Raw genomic sequence first — 19059 nt, forward strand, 5'->3', positions numbered from 1 at the left:
GACAGGAGATAGTTTTACAAAATAAATCTGTGCTAAGTAGAAGCAGAAGTGAAATGGAACAAATATTTTGGCAATTTTGGCAGTGCTACATAATGAGACAAAGCACATCCTCAATCAATTCATTTACTTTTGTTCTGACACGACATGAAAAATGAGGAAAGCCATATAAAAATGAGCTCTTCTTTAATACTTCAAAACTTCCCACGGAACAGTTAGCTTCAGTTAAAAGTTGTTGCAGCAGAACGCTTCACCGAAGTACCCCACAGCAGCGAGACTGCAAATGCCATTGCAAAAAAACCCGACCTTTTACAATGGAAAATGGCTTGGATTAAAGTTTTCTAGCCCAATGGTCTCAGGCAGGCTACCTGGGAGCAGGCAGGAAAGGGTAAAGCCTGGGCTGCTGCAGGTGGAGGCAGAGCTGGCAAGCGTGTAGAACCCAGCTGGGCAGCAGCTCTGCCCCTCTCCTTCACTTCAGCCCTCCTGCAGATCTGCTGTGTTTAAAGCTCTGAAACCCTTTGAGCAGGGAGGTTTCATATGGCCTTTAAAAGACAGAAAAAGCCTACCAAGACACCAGCCCCTGAGTCTCTGCTTGTAAAAGGAGGAGGTGTGTACATTTGTTTGTGTGAATATTTCTGGTAATTGGGCGCAATTTTTGAGCCCAGTTGTGGACTGATCTGATTAAAGATACTTGGTTAACAAACAATACTTGGTTTGGCCAAGATACCAAAGTAGAAAAAATAGTAGAGAAACAGTATTTTCCAGGTGTTATTGTTAATTCAATTTGATATCAGATAAAGATAATTCCCACTCTACAAAGATCCATATTTATCCAAACCACCCCTCGCTGTGCTTAACACACTCAATTTTGCAAGATACTTGTTTAATGTATTTTAATTAAATTTAAAAAAACCCACTTGCTTTCAGAATAAACATCAACACTTTAAATGAAACTGAAAGTACCACTGGCACAGCTATAGACCCTAAGAAACCTATGTATGTGAAGGAGCTGTGTGTTATTTCAGTAACTTGTATGCATGCTTCTTGCCTTCCCAGTCAGGGTTTCAGGCAGAAATCCCTTCCACTGGTGTTTGGTTAATGATAAAATATGCCCTTAGCATAGGAGCCAGAATCAACTACCATTACAGCTTTCCTATATCCATTATGGGGGTTTAGAAATCAGTGGGTTTGTCATGTGCATCCCACGTCCTTCCCCAGGCCCTGTGAGTCTGGACCTTTGCATAGCCTGGACTGTCTCCAGCTGCTCCTATTAACCTGCTCTCAGAGCACCTTTGCAGGATTTAAGCAGCTCAAAGTCTCCTAACCTGGTTGTCCTCTTCATGGGTATATTTTATGCAAAGATTTTTGGAAGGAAGCAGGTGCTCTTCTAGCTTGCGCTGTGTTGCCAGCTCCTCTTTTCTCTAGAGGACCAGGCAATTAATTTACAGAGAGGATTAGATCTGAGCAGATTCTTGAGAGACTCTGAATTTTTGCATTGCTTTCTCAAGAGCATTTGTAGAGGTTATTTATACAAAAAGTGTAAGAAACTTCAGCAGGAGAAGAGAAAATTGCTAGTCAGATGTCCATATACCACCATCTGTTACAGGGATCGTATGGGAAGCAGCACGAAGGCGCAACAAAAGAATTGAGGGTGTTGTGACAGCAGGAATCCAAAATTATTATTACAACTTCTTGGTTTTCCTCAATATTTAACAGCTGCCAGAGAATTCATAAACCAGAATCTGCATCTTTTATATACTTAGTACTCTGGATTTGAACTACATAGGAACAAACTCAGTCTAAGCACCAAATTAAGTACCAACTTTTTGACAAAGCCGGTACAGCTCACATTTGAATTGTTGATATTGAAATAGGGCTGCAAAGCCGATGAGTTGAAGGACCCTTTACATTTACTGGATAGATAGGATCAGCCTTTTAAAATTGCCTTGTTTTTATCTTAAAATTTAACAGTAGTTCTCTGCTGTTAATTTTCTCACTGGATAAAAAACGTCTCGGGAACTCTTCATCTTGGTGCCATGTAAGAAGAAGACATTAGGGACAGGGACATGATTTATGATGGCACTTAAATATGGTATGGAAAGCACCATGGCAATTTAAGCAAGGAAACCGAGACGAATGGGAATAGTAGCCTAATTCACCCTGTTCACATTGGGATCAGACCCAGCATTTATCAAATCACTGGGAAAAAGTCCCAGTCTTGTGACTGCCTGAGAAGACAAGTAAATCCCAGTGCCACTGAAGGCTAGCTATGGGACTTGAGTTTTATTTCTAAAAAAAAAAGAGTGATTGGAACAATTTTGTGTGCCACCGTTAATATGCCAAAGGTGGCGTAAAGTTACGACGATGAGAGAAGGTGCATTAATAAGGAAATATGTCCAGTCTGACATCCAGAGATTATTTAATGTCATACTTTTATTTCACAGGATTTAGTTCCATTTTGGTAAACCAGCTTTTTAAAAATGTGCCCACAAGTCCACTGGGCCATCACAACGCCTCAGGACTCGAGCAAGTGCCAAAGCCTGCTCCTGGCTGCCTCCTCCTCCTCCCTGCAGCCGAGAGCCAACCCCACAGCATCAGCTGAATCATCAGCGGCTCAGAAACAGGTCGTTTCTGAGTAGCCTAATAAGGTGGATTATGCATCTCTCAGTTACTTTTGAAAGTGTCAGATATATTTTTACCTAAGGACAATAGTTAGGGGTTTTTTACACTGATCGAATAGCTCTAATACTCTTTTAGAGAAACCTTTATATAATTCATGACCAAGTCTAAAGTACTAGATAATACTGATTCAATGATAAAACAACTTTAAAACTTGTAATGTGATTTCAAGAAACCTACTGCTCATGTTCACATCTGATTAAGCTCTATAAATCAAACTCTGCAATCTTTACCAAAACCAATGGTTACGAGCACTGATTTCTAGAGTTTTGGCCATGCAAGGATTGAAGGAGCAGGTGTGATTAAAACAGCAGTTGGACAGTGAGTTTCATTACATAATTTGAATAGGCTAATCACAAACCTGAAGTCTGTGATACGAAATCCCTTCCCCATGCCAGTCCTGCTGGCGTTTGGACAATGGTTTCTCTTAGCCATCACCCACCTGCGCAAAGGACGTGCCGCTTCTTGGGGCTGCTAGTTAAAACTAATCCATATATTGCAAATATAAATCTTTTTGTTAAAAGCTCACGAAACTAGCAACTAAACCAATATGCTAAACTGATGCTCATCTCTCCTCTCACAGGCAGAGGGAAAGGCATGTTTCCCAGTACCATCTTTGCCCTTTAAATCTATAGCAGGATCTCAAAAACATCTGGATACAGAAGAAACCCCGTAAAGATGCTGTCGTCTTCAGCACTGACATAGACCCCGTTCCAGTCTCGTGCAACCTCCAGCCACACCTGGTCGCCTGCACTCAGCTTCAGGACCGTCAGGAAGGATGCCTGGTCGATCTCCTGGCCGTAGAGCGTCTCACGGGCTTTGGCCACCTTCCTGCTGCGGGCAACGAGGCTGACGCGGGCTGGACGCCCTCTCACCGTCAGGTGGTAAGCGAAGACGTATGCCCCGGGCACGCTGCAGTTGAATTTCCCAGTGGAAGGGTTGTAATCTTCTTGGTCGTTGTACAATATCTTGTCAAATCTAATGGGGACGTTGGGTGGAGGGAAGGGCTTGGACAAGCCGGCACTGAACGCTGATCGCAGGAGCTTTGCCGTGTCCCCTCGGGCACCCTTTGCCCCACGGGAGCCTTTCTTTCCCGGAGCCCCTCGGCCCCCCTTGCTGCCGGCGGCCCCCTTGGGCCCAGAAGGTCCTGTCATGCCGGCAGGTCCCAGGTCCCCTTTTTCACCCTTACTTCCTTGCTCGCCCTTTTCTCCCTGTTTTCCATCCACCCCCTGAATACCCTCAACCCCCATCTCCCCTTTGCTCCCTTTTTCTCCCTTTGTCCCCCCTTCCCCTCTTTCTCCCTTCGCACCTCTTCCCCCTGGCTCCCCGCAGTACCCCTTCTCCCCTGTGTCTCCCTTTTCCCCTTTGTCACCCTGTTCTCCATCCACTCCTGGGTCTCCAGCATCCCCCCTATCTCCCTTTTCTCCTTTGGTCCCGTTCTCACAAGTGTCCCCTTTGGACCCTTTTTGTCCCTTCAGTCCAGGGAAGCCATAGTTGCCCTTATTGCCTTTTACTCCAGCTTCACCTAGGAAAAGGGCAAAGTGGGAGGAAAAAAAAGATTAAAAACATTAGTATTGGATTGCTTTGGAGATGACAGCAAAGGGAAAGGTCAGAGTAATACTCCTGGGTTTCCCAGCCCCTGTTACATACCTTGCAGCCCAGGTTTGCCTGGATAACCGGGGTTTCCACTTATTCCTCGCTCGCCTTGCTCCCCTTTGCCTCCTAGGACATTTCACCATTAATATATTGTTGGTGGTGGTGTCTGCAGCACAGCAATCATTTCACGGAAGATGACTGGTACGATTTCACATGTGTCCCTCACTTCATTAATAAAATAGACATAAGCAACGTGTGTTTTCAAGAAATGCCTTCAGAAACCTCAGCTGAATCTCACAGCACCAAGCACCATCATGCAGACAACTGCATCTCACTCGAATGTTGGATTTCTGACTCTAATCAGCGCCTCGTTGGGAGGTGGTTGCTGCTGTTGTCCTGGTTTTGGCTGGGACAGAGTTAATTTTCTTCCTAGTAGCTGGTACAGTGCTGTATTTTGGATTTAGTATGAGAATAGTGTTGATAACACGCTGATGTTTTAGTTGTTGCTAAGTAGTGCTTATCCCAAGTAAAGGATTTTTCAGTTTCCCATGCCCTGCAAGCGAGCAGGTGCACAAGAAGGTGGGAGGCAGCATGGCTAGGACAGCTGACCTGAACTAGCCAAAGGGATATTCCATACCATAGGACGCCATGCTCAGTATATAAACTGGGGGGAGTTGGCCGGGAGGGGCTGATAGCTGCTCGGGGACTGGCTGGGCATTGGTCAGTGAGTGGTGAGCAACTGCATTGTGCATCACTTGTTTTTCTAGGGGTTTATTTCTCTCCCTCTTTGTTATCTTCCTTTTCATTACAATTTAACATTATTGTTGCTGTTGTTGTTGTTATTAAATTGTTCTTATCTCAACCCTGAGTTTTACTTTTTTTACAACTCTCCTCCCCATCCCACTGGGGGCGGGGAGGAGTGAGCGAGCGGCTGCGTGGTGCTTAGTTGCCGACTGGGGTTAAACCACAACAGCTGTTTAATGGCAAGATGGAGGAGATGACAGCTCTGCATTTCTCACTCCAGGATTGCCAAAAATCTTGTTCAAGTGAATCAAAGCCTAAGAGACTGCACTGACTGAACTGCGCAGCACGCTGCTGCTGTTACACCCATTATCAGCTTTGCCATGTGTTTCTCCACGACCAAAGGCAGCTGCAGGATCCTACCAGTGGTGTGTGTCAGCAGGACAGAGCTGCTCCAAGCCTGAAATGAAGGGCAGGGTTTCCTTTCCATTACTACTGATGGATAATAATTGCTCTCCATCTTAGCTGAAATCATTTTGCCTGAGATACTTAAATGGAAATGCAGCTTCTATACCTGTGCGGAGCTTCCATGGTGTTTTCTTCCTGCTTATTTCCCTAACCCAAGGCAAACTGAACTCAGTTTTTAAACTCCCGTTCAGAACAAGGAGTTTCAAGTGAGATCTTTATGAGCGGCTGTTCCTATACTGCCCACACATATGCTACCACCATCTGAGTTATTGTCCCTGCACTAATACCAGCTAAATCTTGCCAGGTGCCAATCCATACCAGTATACTCCATTTCCTTTGAAAAATATTTCTTTCTATAATTTTGTGGTATTCGATGAGGACAACAGCATCTGTTTTCAAAATGAGTAGTTAATCTGCTTTACCTCTTTCTCCTTTAGAACCTTTTGGACCTTGAGGACCTGGGGCTCCTGGCAGACCTTGCAGACCAGCATCTCCCTTCTCCCCCTTGGGACCTGTAACATAATCACATTAACAAAATTATCTTTCTTATAAAGAAAATTTGCAAAAATAGCTAAGCAACATGTCATTGAGGGATGCATGTAAGGAAAACTCTGTTTCCATCACCCTGAGAGGAGCTGGCTATTTTATCTGACATCATACAACCAATGCAAAGAAAACGTGAGACAGAGGGGCTTGGCCTGAGCCCTGCTCCCCTACGCCTTGCAGACACTGCAGCTGAAACCCTACAGCAGGGCGAAAGGTGAGGGGTGATGGGGCAACACCGTGCTGCTCATGCTGAAATTAGTGGGGCGTGTGCTCACAGGTCCCCTGGTCAGGCACGCAGATCGCCAGCCTTTGCCTTTCAGCTACTGCAATCCCTAAATCTTACAGATTTGCATTTCACTCTTGGCTGTAGTTAAAGACTTTTTAAAACCAACTTTCAGCTGCCTCAGAGCCACAGGAGCTCAGACATTCATAAAACATCAGAAGTAATCTGTCTTTAATATTTGAGCGCATCTAAGGAGCTCCCATAGCTTCATAATTGCTCCCCTCCTTAAAAAGAATTAAGTCTGCAAATACCAAAGTGAAACCTGGCAGACACCTCCACGCTGCATAAAGGATGGGTTGAAAGGCAAGCATGCTGTCTTCAATTTTTTTTTTACTTTTTCATCCACTTGGGAATCTAGAGACTGCTGGTGCACGTCTGGGAGCAGACTATGGCAGCTTCAATCATCACAACACAACCCATTTGACACAAGGACTTTTCCATCAGCACTCGAGAAGTATAAGCGCAAACTCCCTTTGCAGCCACTATAATTTCCATTAGCCAATCCCTCCCGAGCTATGGGAAGTGAAAATCCCTTGAGTACATTGTATTAAAAGAAAATTATTTCATGATTTTACCACCTTTCCTCAGATGAATAGTTTCTATCTCCAATATTAGTGCTATTAAAGTGAACATTTGCAGACTAATACACTATTCATTATAGCAGTATTAGAATTAGGTGCTATATAGATATATATTTTAGCAGTAGAAAAAAGAGACAAAGTACGTCTTATAAAATATTTAGGTGCTCTATACAGAGCTGCCTCTTGTGAGAGCAAGTGTTTATTTTAAAATTTGAACCTAAAATTATTTTTGTATTTAACTTCCTCTCTTCCAAGCGGAAAAAAAAATCCAAGAAAAAGAGGCTTTTATCATAAACCTTCAGCAAAGATACAAAACTGCCTGCAGATAGTTTTGAGGGTCATAAAACCATGAAGTGAATGTGAAAGTAAATCTGTGGCTCCCAGGAGATCAGACACAGGGACAGAGAATCGAAAAGCGTGGCCACGTGGGGCAGCAGTGATGTGGTATGGGGCCGGCTCTGCACATGCTCCCACACCAGTGTGGTCCCCAAAGTGAGTGCTGTGGGAAGGAAGCCCCTTTTGGGGGCTTTCCCACTCATACTGGTGTTTTATAACTTCTGGGATGTGGCCAGCATGCACTTTTTTGCTCCGGCTTTACACGAGGTATAATCACATTCGGCATTTGCTGCCCAAGTCTCATTTCTTGAAGGAAAAGCAGGAGTCTCCTTGATAGGGTTTATGCATTTTAGCTAAGAGTGGCAAGACCATACCTGGGGGTCCCTGCTCTCCCAACTGCCCCCAGGGCCCCGCGGCAGGCGGGCAGCAGTCACAGCAGTTGAAGAAGAAATCGGCTGTGTCAAGTGTGTAGTTCTCGAAGGGGAAGAGCGTGGTGGCCCCTTGGGTCGCAGGGCTTGGGGTGGGTAACTTGGCTCTGCCTGGCGCTGCCGCAAACGGGCTTTTCCCCGTGAGAGGGGTGAGGGGGGTGCGAGAGGCACCGTTGCCCACCAGCTGTAAGGGCTTTGTCTTTGTGTACTTCACAGCTGGGGTCACCTTCACTCCGGCGTGCACGGCGATAACAACCAACATCACAAATGCCAAGATGGACCCTGGTGAGCTCCACATGTTGGCAGCTGTAGGAAAAGACAAACACAATTAATTGCTGCACAACACCCTTTGCGTTCGCATGTACCCCACAAAGCCAGAAGACCTGCCTGAGTTTGTGTCAGGCACGTGTGGGCATCTGCTTGGAGGACTACGTTACAAAGCCTCGCTTTTTATGAGGAAAGTAAAGCAAAGTTAGCAAAACCTCCTGCCCACTCACCCGTATCGACCAGCACCCTACAGAGCACTTGCCATCCAGCTGCTCCTGTTAGCTGTGGTTGGAAGTGCTCCCACAGGTATCAACAGAAGTTCAAGGGACTGACTGAGAGTTACACCATCACTGGGACACATGATGTCTCTCTCCCAAGTGCATAGTTAGGAATAATTCAATAATGATTTCAGAGTCTGACACAACTGCACGCTATAAAAAGTTTTACTCTAAAAGAATAAATGAAAACAATGAAACATCAAGTATTCAAAAACTTTTATGTCGATTTTTTCTTTGTTACTGACTGATTTTCTGGACTTACATATTCTTTTAGTGTAAACTTTCAGGTCTGTTCTTTTTATTTTTAAAGTGTTGATTTAGCTGAACCAGGAAGAAAGAACAAAGTAAGAAGCACACATTTTTTCCTATAGGACAGATGACGCCTCTCAGATGACTTGTCATATAAAGCATCTTTGTTTCTTTTTTAAACCAGTGTACCGACCTGTAAATACAAACGGAACAGACTCCCTTTCTTGCTGAACCTGTAATCTAACCTTCCTTAGCAGCTAAGGCACTTCATTACATGAAAAAGTCACCAGGAGAAACTCTTGACTATCCTTGCCATCCAGAGGGCAAAAGGAGATCTGACTCAAAGTCAGGTATTTGGGGGCTGTATTATAATCTTTCCACTTTTAAGAATTCAGTTTTAGAGGAAAGGGTCATGATTTTTTTCCATTTTCACACAACAACAAATCATTTAATGGAAAATTGATTTTCCACACAAAATCCCCAGTGATCACTGCTGCCCATTGCTGCTGTTCAACCCATTCTTCACCCCATCAGCTCCACTAAAGGATAAATTACCCCTTCTCCATGCCTGTGTTGCATTAGGACAGGATACCGGGCACTGATTTTTGTCATAGGCTCGTATTTGCTCCCAAACAGCCCCTGCCAACCTTACCATGAAGAGTTTAGCACAGGCAGGCAGAGAGGAGCCAGAACTGACAGCCAGCAGCAGGGAAGCAGCCACAGTCGCAGAGCAGGAGGGTCATCTGCCGTCTAGAAAGAGAAAAAAAAGCACCAAATTCTCCTTTTGAAGAATATACTCATGTGGGAGTGTTTTGGAGATAACTAAATAAACCCATAACTTCCACATGCCTAAAGCCAGCAGCAGAAAGAAACTGCGACCTTAGAGACCTAGTAACTTCATGGGGAAATGGTAAATCAGTTTTCAAATCAAAACCATTTCTATGTTTTACTGTCACAAACCACTTCTGCAACAAAAAAACAGACACTCTAAAACAAGACACTCTCCCGTTACGTAGCCAGATTGATGGATTGCTGTCAAACACTGGAAAAACATAATTAATAAAAAAATTATACCTTACCAGTCTGTTTAGAAAATAAATTGCTCAGACCACGGAATCGTTAAACAGATTTTCATTATAATGGGCAAGACTGTTCCTAAAATAATTGTTCCTAAAATAATTATGCTTAAATATATAAATGCATTTTAATAAAACTGAAATTTTGGACTTTTTCATTACATTAGCTCACCACCACTGATTCTAAAATCATTCATTTCTATGCCCCCACTAGGAAAGATTATGATTCACAGTGGACACAAAATATGAAGAATTAAACTTTGCTGCAGTGACATCTCATTCAGTACATCTATATTTAATTGGATCTAAATATCTACTAATCGTTAGCATGTGTCTCATAATAACATTGTAATAATACACTGGTTCTTTTGTTTGGTCCCTAAAATTATAGTATTTAGATATTCCAGTTCACAACAGGTATTTAACCCCAATCTCCCAACTTTAAGTAGCAGGGAGATGATTGCACTTTCTGTTAATTAATTATTCCAAGTTCTTATACATGGGAAGAAAAACACTAGTCCTCATGCAGCTATACATTCATTACAGACAGTGATTTTTCTTGAGACAAATTATATTGCCACTACGTCTTAAATTCTGCGACTTCATTGCAAATATCCCACCTAAAGACTAAATGACCAGTGCGTGCTATCTCCTACCTTATAAACGGTCCTGCTCCCAGGACGGCCCCCCCTCAATGGCAGTTTGAAAAAGACAACCTTATTTTCGGAGAGAATCGGTTTTATTTGTGTAACAGCTGTCCCCGTGACCAATGAGAGCCTGCACGGTGTGGGGAGAAAGGGGGATTGGCAAAGTCCCCTGAAAGGAGCAAAGTGACATTGAAATCCGAGGAAATTCAAACACTTTCCCCCGGCTAGGATGCTGCTCTTCACATTGGACGTTTTTGGCTTTTCCCCCAACATCAGTTTTTGGGGCTTTAGGGACACTCCTTTTTCAACTTGCAGCATCATGTTTTGGTACCATCAGACTCAGTGTGAATTTGTCCATCTGCCTCAGCAGGGTCCAGGCTTCTCCCTCAGTATTTAGTGTGCAGAGTTTGGCATCGCAGTCCCCTCCTTGCAGTGGGAGTTTAGAAGGGGTAAAAGAGAAATTACAGAAATAGCTGTATGGGATCATGAGTGCATGTGTGCATGCACCTGCACAGAAATGCAGCGAAAGGGGAATTCAGCCTCAAATCTGGGCTGTCCCAGGTAAATGCAGAGATGGAGCAAGCAATCTTTCTTCTCCCTCCACCTCCAGCGCATAGCAGGGTACCTGCGGGCAGCCATGCTGCACAGCGAGGTGGCAGAACAAAACCCCGATGGGAAAAGGGACAAATCCATCCCAAGAGGGCTGCTACAACGTTGTTCTTATTGGAACGGATAACCCCTCTGGATTTCATAGGCTAATTGATTTTCCTCGCTCTTTCCCAGCAATCACAGCACTCGTTTCCTTCCCTGGTGACCTTAAAATGGGCCAGCGTTTATTCTTAGATTTCCCAACCCGGTTCAGAGTGCAGTATGAAACGCAGGAATGTGAGGCTGCCTTTCATTGCCTTGTCTTGGTGAAATATGAGCAAGGAAACCATCTCATTCAATCAGTCCGAATTTACTACATACCAGTAGACTCAAAGCTCAGCTGCAGGACGAGAAAGGCTGCTTGTTTCAAGCAGGCTAGAGAAAACAATCAATTCTCCTTTAATGTAAGTGGAGAGAATTGTAATCCTCCATGATCTATTTGTGACCACCCTTTCCTGCACATTAGTCTACAGCTTTCAGCAATAAAAAGTTGATTAAGGCAAGACTATTACTAAGCATACCAGACTAGATTGATTCACCAGCTTTTCAGGCTATTCCAAAGAAATCAATTAGGAGCTTTGCAGCGAGATGCTCTAACCCTGTGTAGGACATGGGCTTGTCACAACTCCTGCAATGGAACCTGCACTAGCACTCACTGATGCTCATTCATACCGCTGAAAACAGAGCTGGATCCTGAATTCAAAGAGTTCCTTTTTAAAAATTAATAACCCTTTTCGATACTGTAATTGGACTCAATGTTTTAAACTGAAGTTTTGTCTTCAGCAGTTATATTTCTGACAAGACTATGGACACATAAACTGAACACAAAAGGCAATCAGATCAGTTATAATAAAATCCTTATTTTGCTCTTAACTCAGGACTTTTCATTAGCAACAGAAGTTATTCAACAGGGGAAGATTAACCATTTTTAACCAAGATTACTGCATTTTACAGTGTTGCCTCCATATTCACCAAAGCTAGTCTTTCACAGACTTTAATTTCATGCCATATTTGCTGCACTCTAAAGCTAAAGCAAGAAACACAGCCTGGGTTAGTGTATTTTCCTGAATAGCTTGAGTAGTAGCAGTCTGGAATGCTATTATTAGATTATGTGACAACTGCAGGTTTTTAAATTATAGAGTGCTTACTGAGTTACTGAAGCAGTTCCCAAAACTCATGGGTTGAGAGCGTAAATTAAGATTTAGCACTAGATTAATCACTCTGTTTATTCAGGGAATCTGGATCTACCTTTTACTGATATAAATGATGCATGTGGGCCATTAAAATGTCTTCAAAGTACATTTCAAACACACTCCTAGCCTTGCATATTTGCAGATAACTGTTTTTGACTGAGATTTGCAAAGCTGAGTAAAAAAAAGCTGTGTCCACGCTACTGATTTCTACCAGCACCTCCAGCAGCCATGGGTAGGAAGGGCTGTGATCTTCTCATAACTGCTAGATCACTAAAAGCTCCTCATGGGGCTTGGCAAAAGCAAACACATGAAAGCCAGCGCATCCTGGAGGAAGCTTTAAGCAGCCTAAAGCAATTCCCCAAGGAAACAGCATCCTTGCAATCACTAATCCTTGCAACCCTAATGCTGGCTCCCCATCATTATCAGAGATGGGGAGGAAAGGAAGGACTTCACCAGAGACCCTCACCTCTCCCCTCCTCTGCAGCCTGAGGCTCCTCCTTGTCCCAGGAGGGGTCCTGAACCCGGATGCGGCCACAGCAACCTTGTCCTTGTGGGATCCTCTCCCTGGCTGTCATTCTGAAACACAGAGGGACACGGCAAACTGTGTAAATATATTTTGTATTAAATTAATGGAGTATTTCTTAAATGAGATCAGTGAAGGAGATTCAAAAAGCACCTCCCAGAGGGCTCCACTTCCAATTGTTTGTAAATGAAAATAGAAAATTTAGATCTGCAGACACAAGGTAAACTGATAAACTAAAAAAAAACTGGTCTGGAAATACAATAAAGGAGGAAACAGTGAAAACCCAAGCAGCATAGAAAATAAGCCAGGTTTGTAATAATAGGTAATTTAAAATCTTAATGCTCAAGAAGGCAAACTGGAAAAGAGAATATTCACATAGAATAGGAAGTGGGTAAAAATGGAATTAAATTACATTCGAGCTGGGTGAAAAGTGTTAAAAGGAAATTAACATTTCTATGTGAAAAAACAATTAACGCTTCTCACAAGATTTCCCACAACAATTTAGCAGACCTCCTGGAAAAGGCCCTCCTCTCCCTCCCTAATAATTTTATTTTGTGAAAAATTGAAATGTGTTTGTTTCCCTTTATTCATTATCACAAAACAATTGAGCTAAACAGAAAACAGAGTGAAATGAAGATTTTCTTCTACGTTGTTATTTAGGGGAGGGAATACTTCCATATAAGACAGTACAACAGATAAATTAATCAAGTCAAGATACAACCTTTTTTCTCCTCTCTTATGTACTCAGTATGTGGTAGCCTCCTAAAAGTCACTTAGAGGCAGCACTAAACGCTCAGCAGGAATCCACCCTTGCTGGGCGAAAAAAAAGCAGAAGGCTGCTGGTTTTTTGTTTGTTTTTTTTTTTTTTTTTTTTGAAGACCCACTGGAAAAGCTACATTTTCATTTTCTCCCCTATTTTCCTTCTGTCCTTTCTCTTCTTTTCAACCTGGAAATCCAGCCAGCCCATGTTTTCCAGGCTGACCCCTTTTCCCAGGGACTTCAGGGTCTCCTTTGGGCCCCAACAATCCTCAGATACCAGGTGGCCCTGTGTGTCCCTTCCAGCCCTTCCCACCCATTTCTCCCCTGTTCCCCTCAGACCCCTTTTCTCACCAGTTATCTCTGAGTTCCATCTCACCTCTTGGACCCAGTTGCCCCTTGTAGCCTGCAGTTCCTGGAGGTCTTCTAGGAGAAGTTTGTCCTCTCCAGGAAGGAAGTCCTGCCTCACCACTGAGTCCCTGATCCTTCTTTCCTCCTTTTGGTCCTCACTGTCCAGGTCCTACTGGGGGTCCTTGTATTCCTCTCTCCCCAATGTAACCTGGTTTATCCACAAAAGGGAAAAAATGGTTAAATCCCCTTTACTAAGAGCAACATGTCAGAACAGACAGAATACAGCTCTGTAGGAGAGGTTTCACTGGTCATCAAATTACATTTTCACCTAAATAATGTCATTTTTCTCTATGCAACATACGACTACTGAGAACTAAGCTTTAAATGGTGTAAAAACAGCACAACAAAGCAAGCAATATATTAAAAGATCAAAAGCTTTTTCCATCTGGGAATGCTGCTATTCAGATGCCATGGAGCACAGCCCACTCTAGGGACACTGCAGGCATCCTGGAAGCCGAGGGGTCGTGTGTGGTCTGTCCATGTGTACAGCGCTTGGGATGCTAGTTTACATTTGTTTGCAAAAGAAAGAATTATGAACTAAATGTTTGAGAGAAATAAAACCTAAAAATGACCAAAATTTTTCTTTGGATTTTGCTTTTACAGTTGTTGTTTTCAGCTTAAAATTTGGGGGGCTTTCCTTCGTGATGAGAACTTTAAATACTGTGTGGTATAAAAATTAAACAAGTCATTTACATAGAAAAAAGAGCTACTGCTCATGTAGGATTTTAAAATGCTTGACTTCAAAAAAATACTGCCATAGGGATTTTCATTGGATGCAAAGGAATAAAAAAATCTCCCTGTAAAATCAGTATAATTGCATTTAGTGTTATTAAGATTCAGATATCAAGGGGAAAATGAGATCAGAAAAAAACCTGCCTCAGTCTATGCCAGTATATCCCACAAACCCTAGGCCATATGTTGTTTTAAATTTCCTAAGTTACACCTAAATAGAGATTTATTGCACTTTAAAGTATAATGGCTAGAAGAATCCAAAAGCTACTGTTTCACATAAATAAGCATTTAGGGAGTTATTTAAGGACTATAAGAACTTCATGATACCTATTACATTATATCGAGTCAATCACTCTAAGAGCCCCTAAATGCATATTTAAAATACCAGTAACATGAACTTATTTATGTGAGAGACCGGAATTACAGCACACAACTTGTTGTAGCTCTTCGGGCTGAACTCCTACAGCGGTGCCGATTTTTGAAGCTCTGTTAGGAGTGTAAAATGGCCCCACAAACAAACGCGCTCCCCCATGCATCGTACCGCTGCAGTGGGGACCAGAATGCGTCCCAACTCACAGCCCTGCTCCAGGGGACGGATCTCCTTTGTCAGGACCTACAGGTGCCTTGGGTCTTGACTAAGAAACACGTCCATTGTGCTCGTCTGGAAACTCTAAACGGTCAAAGGTAAAAAGTGATAAAATTACCTGGCTCCCCTTTTTCACCTTGGTCTTCCTTTGTGTGTTGGGCTCGGGGATGTCACAGAAACCCTGCTTCTCTGGTGTACTGCTCTTTTCCTTCAGTGTGTTTAAGAAACAGAATAGTCCTCAATAGCCTTGCCTTTGCTAATAGTGAGCGGTGGGATTGTTTCCCTCCTTGTCTCCAGTACCACCTTGCAGGGAAGATGATATTTGCTGGGCTGGGGAGGCTGAAATGCCAGGCTGGTGGGTGATAGCGGCTTGTCCCGTCGGGGCGAGGGTTGTCAGCGTGCTGCGGCGAGGCTTTGCTGAGGACAGATTGCAGCCCGGCAGCCCCCCGATTGTCAACCTCTGGGACCAGTTTGGTGGCATTTGTCCCCAGCCTGGGTCAGTGGGGACAGCGGGTGCCCGTGGCAGGTCTCCTGTTCCTGGTATGGAGGGGAACCAGCTGAATGCACCACGAGCAAGAGCTTTCCCAGCAAAATTATTACTTCTAAAAGAAGTAGAGAAGCGATACGCAGTCATAACGCAGTCCAAGTGCTTCATGTGAAGAACATCTACCAATGCAGGAACTTCTTTCCCATCCACAAATATGGAGATTGTTGTATTCACAGGATGCTAAAATAAAGAAGAAAAACTGCATATATTGTACAGTCCTTAAAGAAGCACAGAAAGATCTCCACTGTCGCTATTTGCAGGACACATAGAGCAACAGCTGCTTTATTGCAGCTTCCTGGAAATTATATTTTCTGGCTGAAATCTCCTTTTTCATGTTTAATATACGAAACCCATGAGATAGACCCAGTACCTACTACCTTAGAGGTAATGTGCTGCCTTTGTGTTCCTTCATGAGCAAATTCTGCAGCTGAAAATGGCCACTTGACACTTCACAATGCATATCCCAGTATTTCATTATTCTGAGACCAAAATAATCCCAAAGGAAATACATCATGCCTAGAGCATATTACAAACCAGCAGTTTTATGTATCCAAATGTATAACTGATTGCGTTTAAATAGATACTGAACTGATTCAAAATATTTATTTCTCTCAGGCCAAATATTTGTCTTTGAATAATCTGGTAGAAAACAGTGACCTCTATAACAGTCATGAGCTGTAATTTACCTTTTAAAACTACTCACGCTGTGGACTATAAAATTGTATTTTGGATAAAATCATGGCAAGGAAATGAACTGTCAGAGTGATTTTATATGAACATTCAACTTTAGCTGGATTTTCTGAACAATTTAAAGAGGCGAGAGCCCTTTCTGGCTTCTGGTGGGTGGAATTCAGAAACCAAAGTGCATTTATGGAGCCAAAGTAAGGAGGAGAGAGGATCAGTGAGCTGGCAACAGCACATCTGGAAAACGATGCGCTGGAGTAGTCAACAGGCTGCTTGGACCACCCTGAGCACAGGAGTTTCTACATCTAAGCAGTGTAGTGTGTGTGGATTTTTTTTTTTAATATATATATATACATGCACATATGTACAAATGGGATTATTTCTAGGAAATTTTCCTACTGCATATTGTTAAGCTCAAAGAATAAAAAGTGCACCATAAAGTTTTATATTGTCTCTAAGTTTTTGTACCCTCTGTTGTAGTGTCTCATTTGCCTGTTGTCTCACTCATCCCACATGTCTGCCTTCCCCATAGATTTTAGGAGTACATCTCATCACACCAACTCCTTCTCCTTTCAGCGCACACGCCTATATCACCCTCACTTCCATGCCAGACTTGGCAGCTCTACTGATGCAGTGCAGGCGTTAGTATTTGGGGCTTTTTCAGGAAATAGGCAGTTTCTCACTTTTTCTTTGCAAAGACCCTACAGGCCCATAAAGGCCAAATATCTAAAGTTCAAAACTTGGTCAAAAATTGTGAACCACCACTGTTTAAAAATTCACACTCTAATACTCAAAATTTTTAAATTTTTCTTTTTTTTTTTTTACAAATCAGGAAAGATTTAGCCATACAGCTGCTATTGTACTTGGATCAGGTGCAATTCTTCTCATATATGTAAAGTTCCCATAAAGTTCCACAGACAAATAAAATTGACTTGGCTGGCTGCCAAGTTTTAGGAAGTTTTTGCTATTAGAACAGGCAACATTTACCAAAGGTGTATGCCGGGATCCTAACACAGCAGTGGCCTATTAATCAGCAAAGGGCAGGTGTTGTTTTCTAAGAACCTTTATGCCAGCACTGTGGCTTAAGCCAAATATTATCAGTTTTCATCTAATTATTTCACAGAGGATCTCTCTAGCTCCGTACACCTGCCACTTTCCCTTCTGAAAGACAAAATTTAATTAAAATCAGGAGCTTATGCCTATGCACCTTCTTTTTAGAAAGGGAGATGTAGTATCAACAAGCAAGTCAGGTATCAATACTGCCAAGCCTCGTAGTTTTGCCATGAGACTTAGATGTTCAGTACTCTTAAAGTTTAATCTCTTAAAACCCTGTGATTGCAGAAAATTGCAGATTTCATTTTAAAAAGTCAGTTCTGAGCCTTGTGTTTAAAAGGCTCAGACTCTAGGAGGTAAATTACAATAATCCCAAATGTAATTATATTTAAACTTTTCCAGTCTTATAATTTGAGAAGACATGACTCACAGCTTATAATATTTAAGGGACATCAACCTGGTAACTACAACCATTTTCACACAAAGACATAAGCCGTGTTTCTGATTTCTGAGTCGTATTGTGCCCTTGCCAATATTAAGATGTATACGCATGAACAGCATCAACTAAAATACCAGGATACTGGACTCAGTGATAGACTCAGCCCTTTCCTAGTCCTCAGATACACTACCGGGCTTTTAATTATCGTAGGTTTTAAACAAAGTCTATGTTCAAGCTGCACCTGCCCAAGAGATGGCAATGTCTCACTGTCGGACACAGCCTGTCCAAGGCAAAGTGCTTTGCATTAGCAAAAGCTTTTGTCCTAAGCTTATTATTCCATACTAAACACTGCAATCATTATCTATTTTAATACTGTGAAATCCAGTCAGCCTGAAACTACCCAAGTTAATAAGCATCTTATAAGACAAAGGGCTTATAGATCTCCACAACAGCAAATTTACTCAGCAGAGAATCTTGTCCTGCTCCTCTGTGGCACAATGTCAACACACAGTGACGCAGACTTCTTTGCAGGTTATTTTACATTGGGAGGTGTTGCAACACCCCTTGGAAATAAGGAAGTGGAAATATCTACTTTCCTTTAACCCAAATTCTTCTTTGCTCTGGCAAATATATGTTTTGTAATAAAGCAATGTTACAGCACAGGTCACAGTGTTTTAAAGAGTCGCGTGCTGCAACCGTAAAATCATGATAGGAAGCAAAAAATCTGGGAACAAAATTGTCTCTCCGTGTGCTGGACTCAAAAGCTGTTGGGAGATTATAGTATTTACAAAATTAAAAAGCAACAGAGAGGGAGAGAATTGGCTTTTCTTACATACAAACTAGATGCAAGGGACTTTGGATCAACACTAAAGTCAGAGGAAAGATTCCCACTGATTTCTATGGAAAAAACACCTAATACCCCTGCAAGGTGAAAATTAACTATCCTGGAAACACAACTCCCCATTTAACCACAGGCGAGAGGCAGCGTCAGAAGAACATTGTGGTTTGGGGCTCATTTGACACCTCAGCACACTCAGAGGCGAGCTGCACATCAGGTTTGCATCTCCCAAAAAGCGTAACCACCCGCGGTCTCCTGTGCAGTGGCTGCAGTTGCCAGTGTGGGGCTGGATGAGCATCTTCTGGCTCTGCCACAGCTCTGTTACGGGACTTTTGTAAGTAGGAGTATCTCGTGCTCTGCAGGGTTACGCTCCCACCCACCAAAGCACCATCCATCTTTCTCCCACCCACATTCATCCTAATTTCCCCTGAAGATCCCCTGAGAGGAGCTGCCGTGCAAACCTCTCCACCTCCTCTG

General features: G+C 42.8%; 1 protein-coding gene across 5 annotated transcripts; it reads right to left on the bottom strand.

Moving 5' to 3' along the window:
• Positions 1 to 2334: 2334 nt before the first annotated feature.
• OTOL1 (otolin 1) lies at positions 2335 to 15492 on the bottom strand. 5 transcript variants are annotated; one of them, XM_069792808.1, is made up of 8 exons: positions 15140 to 15492; positions 13672 to 13851; positions 12480 to 12589; positions 9102 to 9199; positions 7602 to 7961; positions 5904 to 5993; positions 4327 to 4398; positions 2336 to 4201 (listed from the first exon to the last, which is right to left on the bottom strand). In XM_069792808.1, the coding sequence occupies exons 5-8, from the start codon at positions 7951 to 7953 to the stop codon at positions 3306 to 3308; spliced, it is 1410 nt and encodes a 469-aa protein (XP_069648909.1). In that variant the 5' UTR covers positions 7954 to 7961; positions 9102 to 9199; positions 12480 to 12589; positions 13672 to 13851; positions 15140 to 15492; the 3' UTR covers positions 2336 to 3305. The 5 variants fall into 5 exon arrangements, with proteins under 5 accessions (XP_069648908.1, XP_069648911.1, XP_069648909.1 ...); XM_069792807.1 differs by lacking the exons at positions 12480 to 12589; positions 13672 to 13851; positions 15140 to 15492 and adding an exon at positions 10182 to 10305 and having other exon boundaries at positions 2335 to 4201; positions 9097 to 9199; XM_069792809.1 differs by lacking the exons at positions 12480 to 12589; positions 13672 to 13851; positions 15140 to 15492 and adding an exon at positions 10680 to 10763.
• Between the last annotated feature and the right edge of the window lie 3567 nt (positions 15493 to 19059).

Source organism: Haliaeetus albicilla, chromosome 9 (genome assembly GCF_947461875.1).
Source record: "Haliaeetus albicilla chromosome 9, bHalAlb1.1, whole genome shotgun sequence".
Classification (NCBI taxonomy): Eukaryota; Metazoa; Chordata; class Aves; order Accipitriformes; family Accipitridae; genus Haliaeetus; species Haliaeetus albicilla.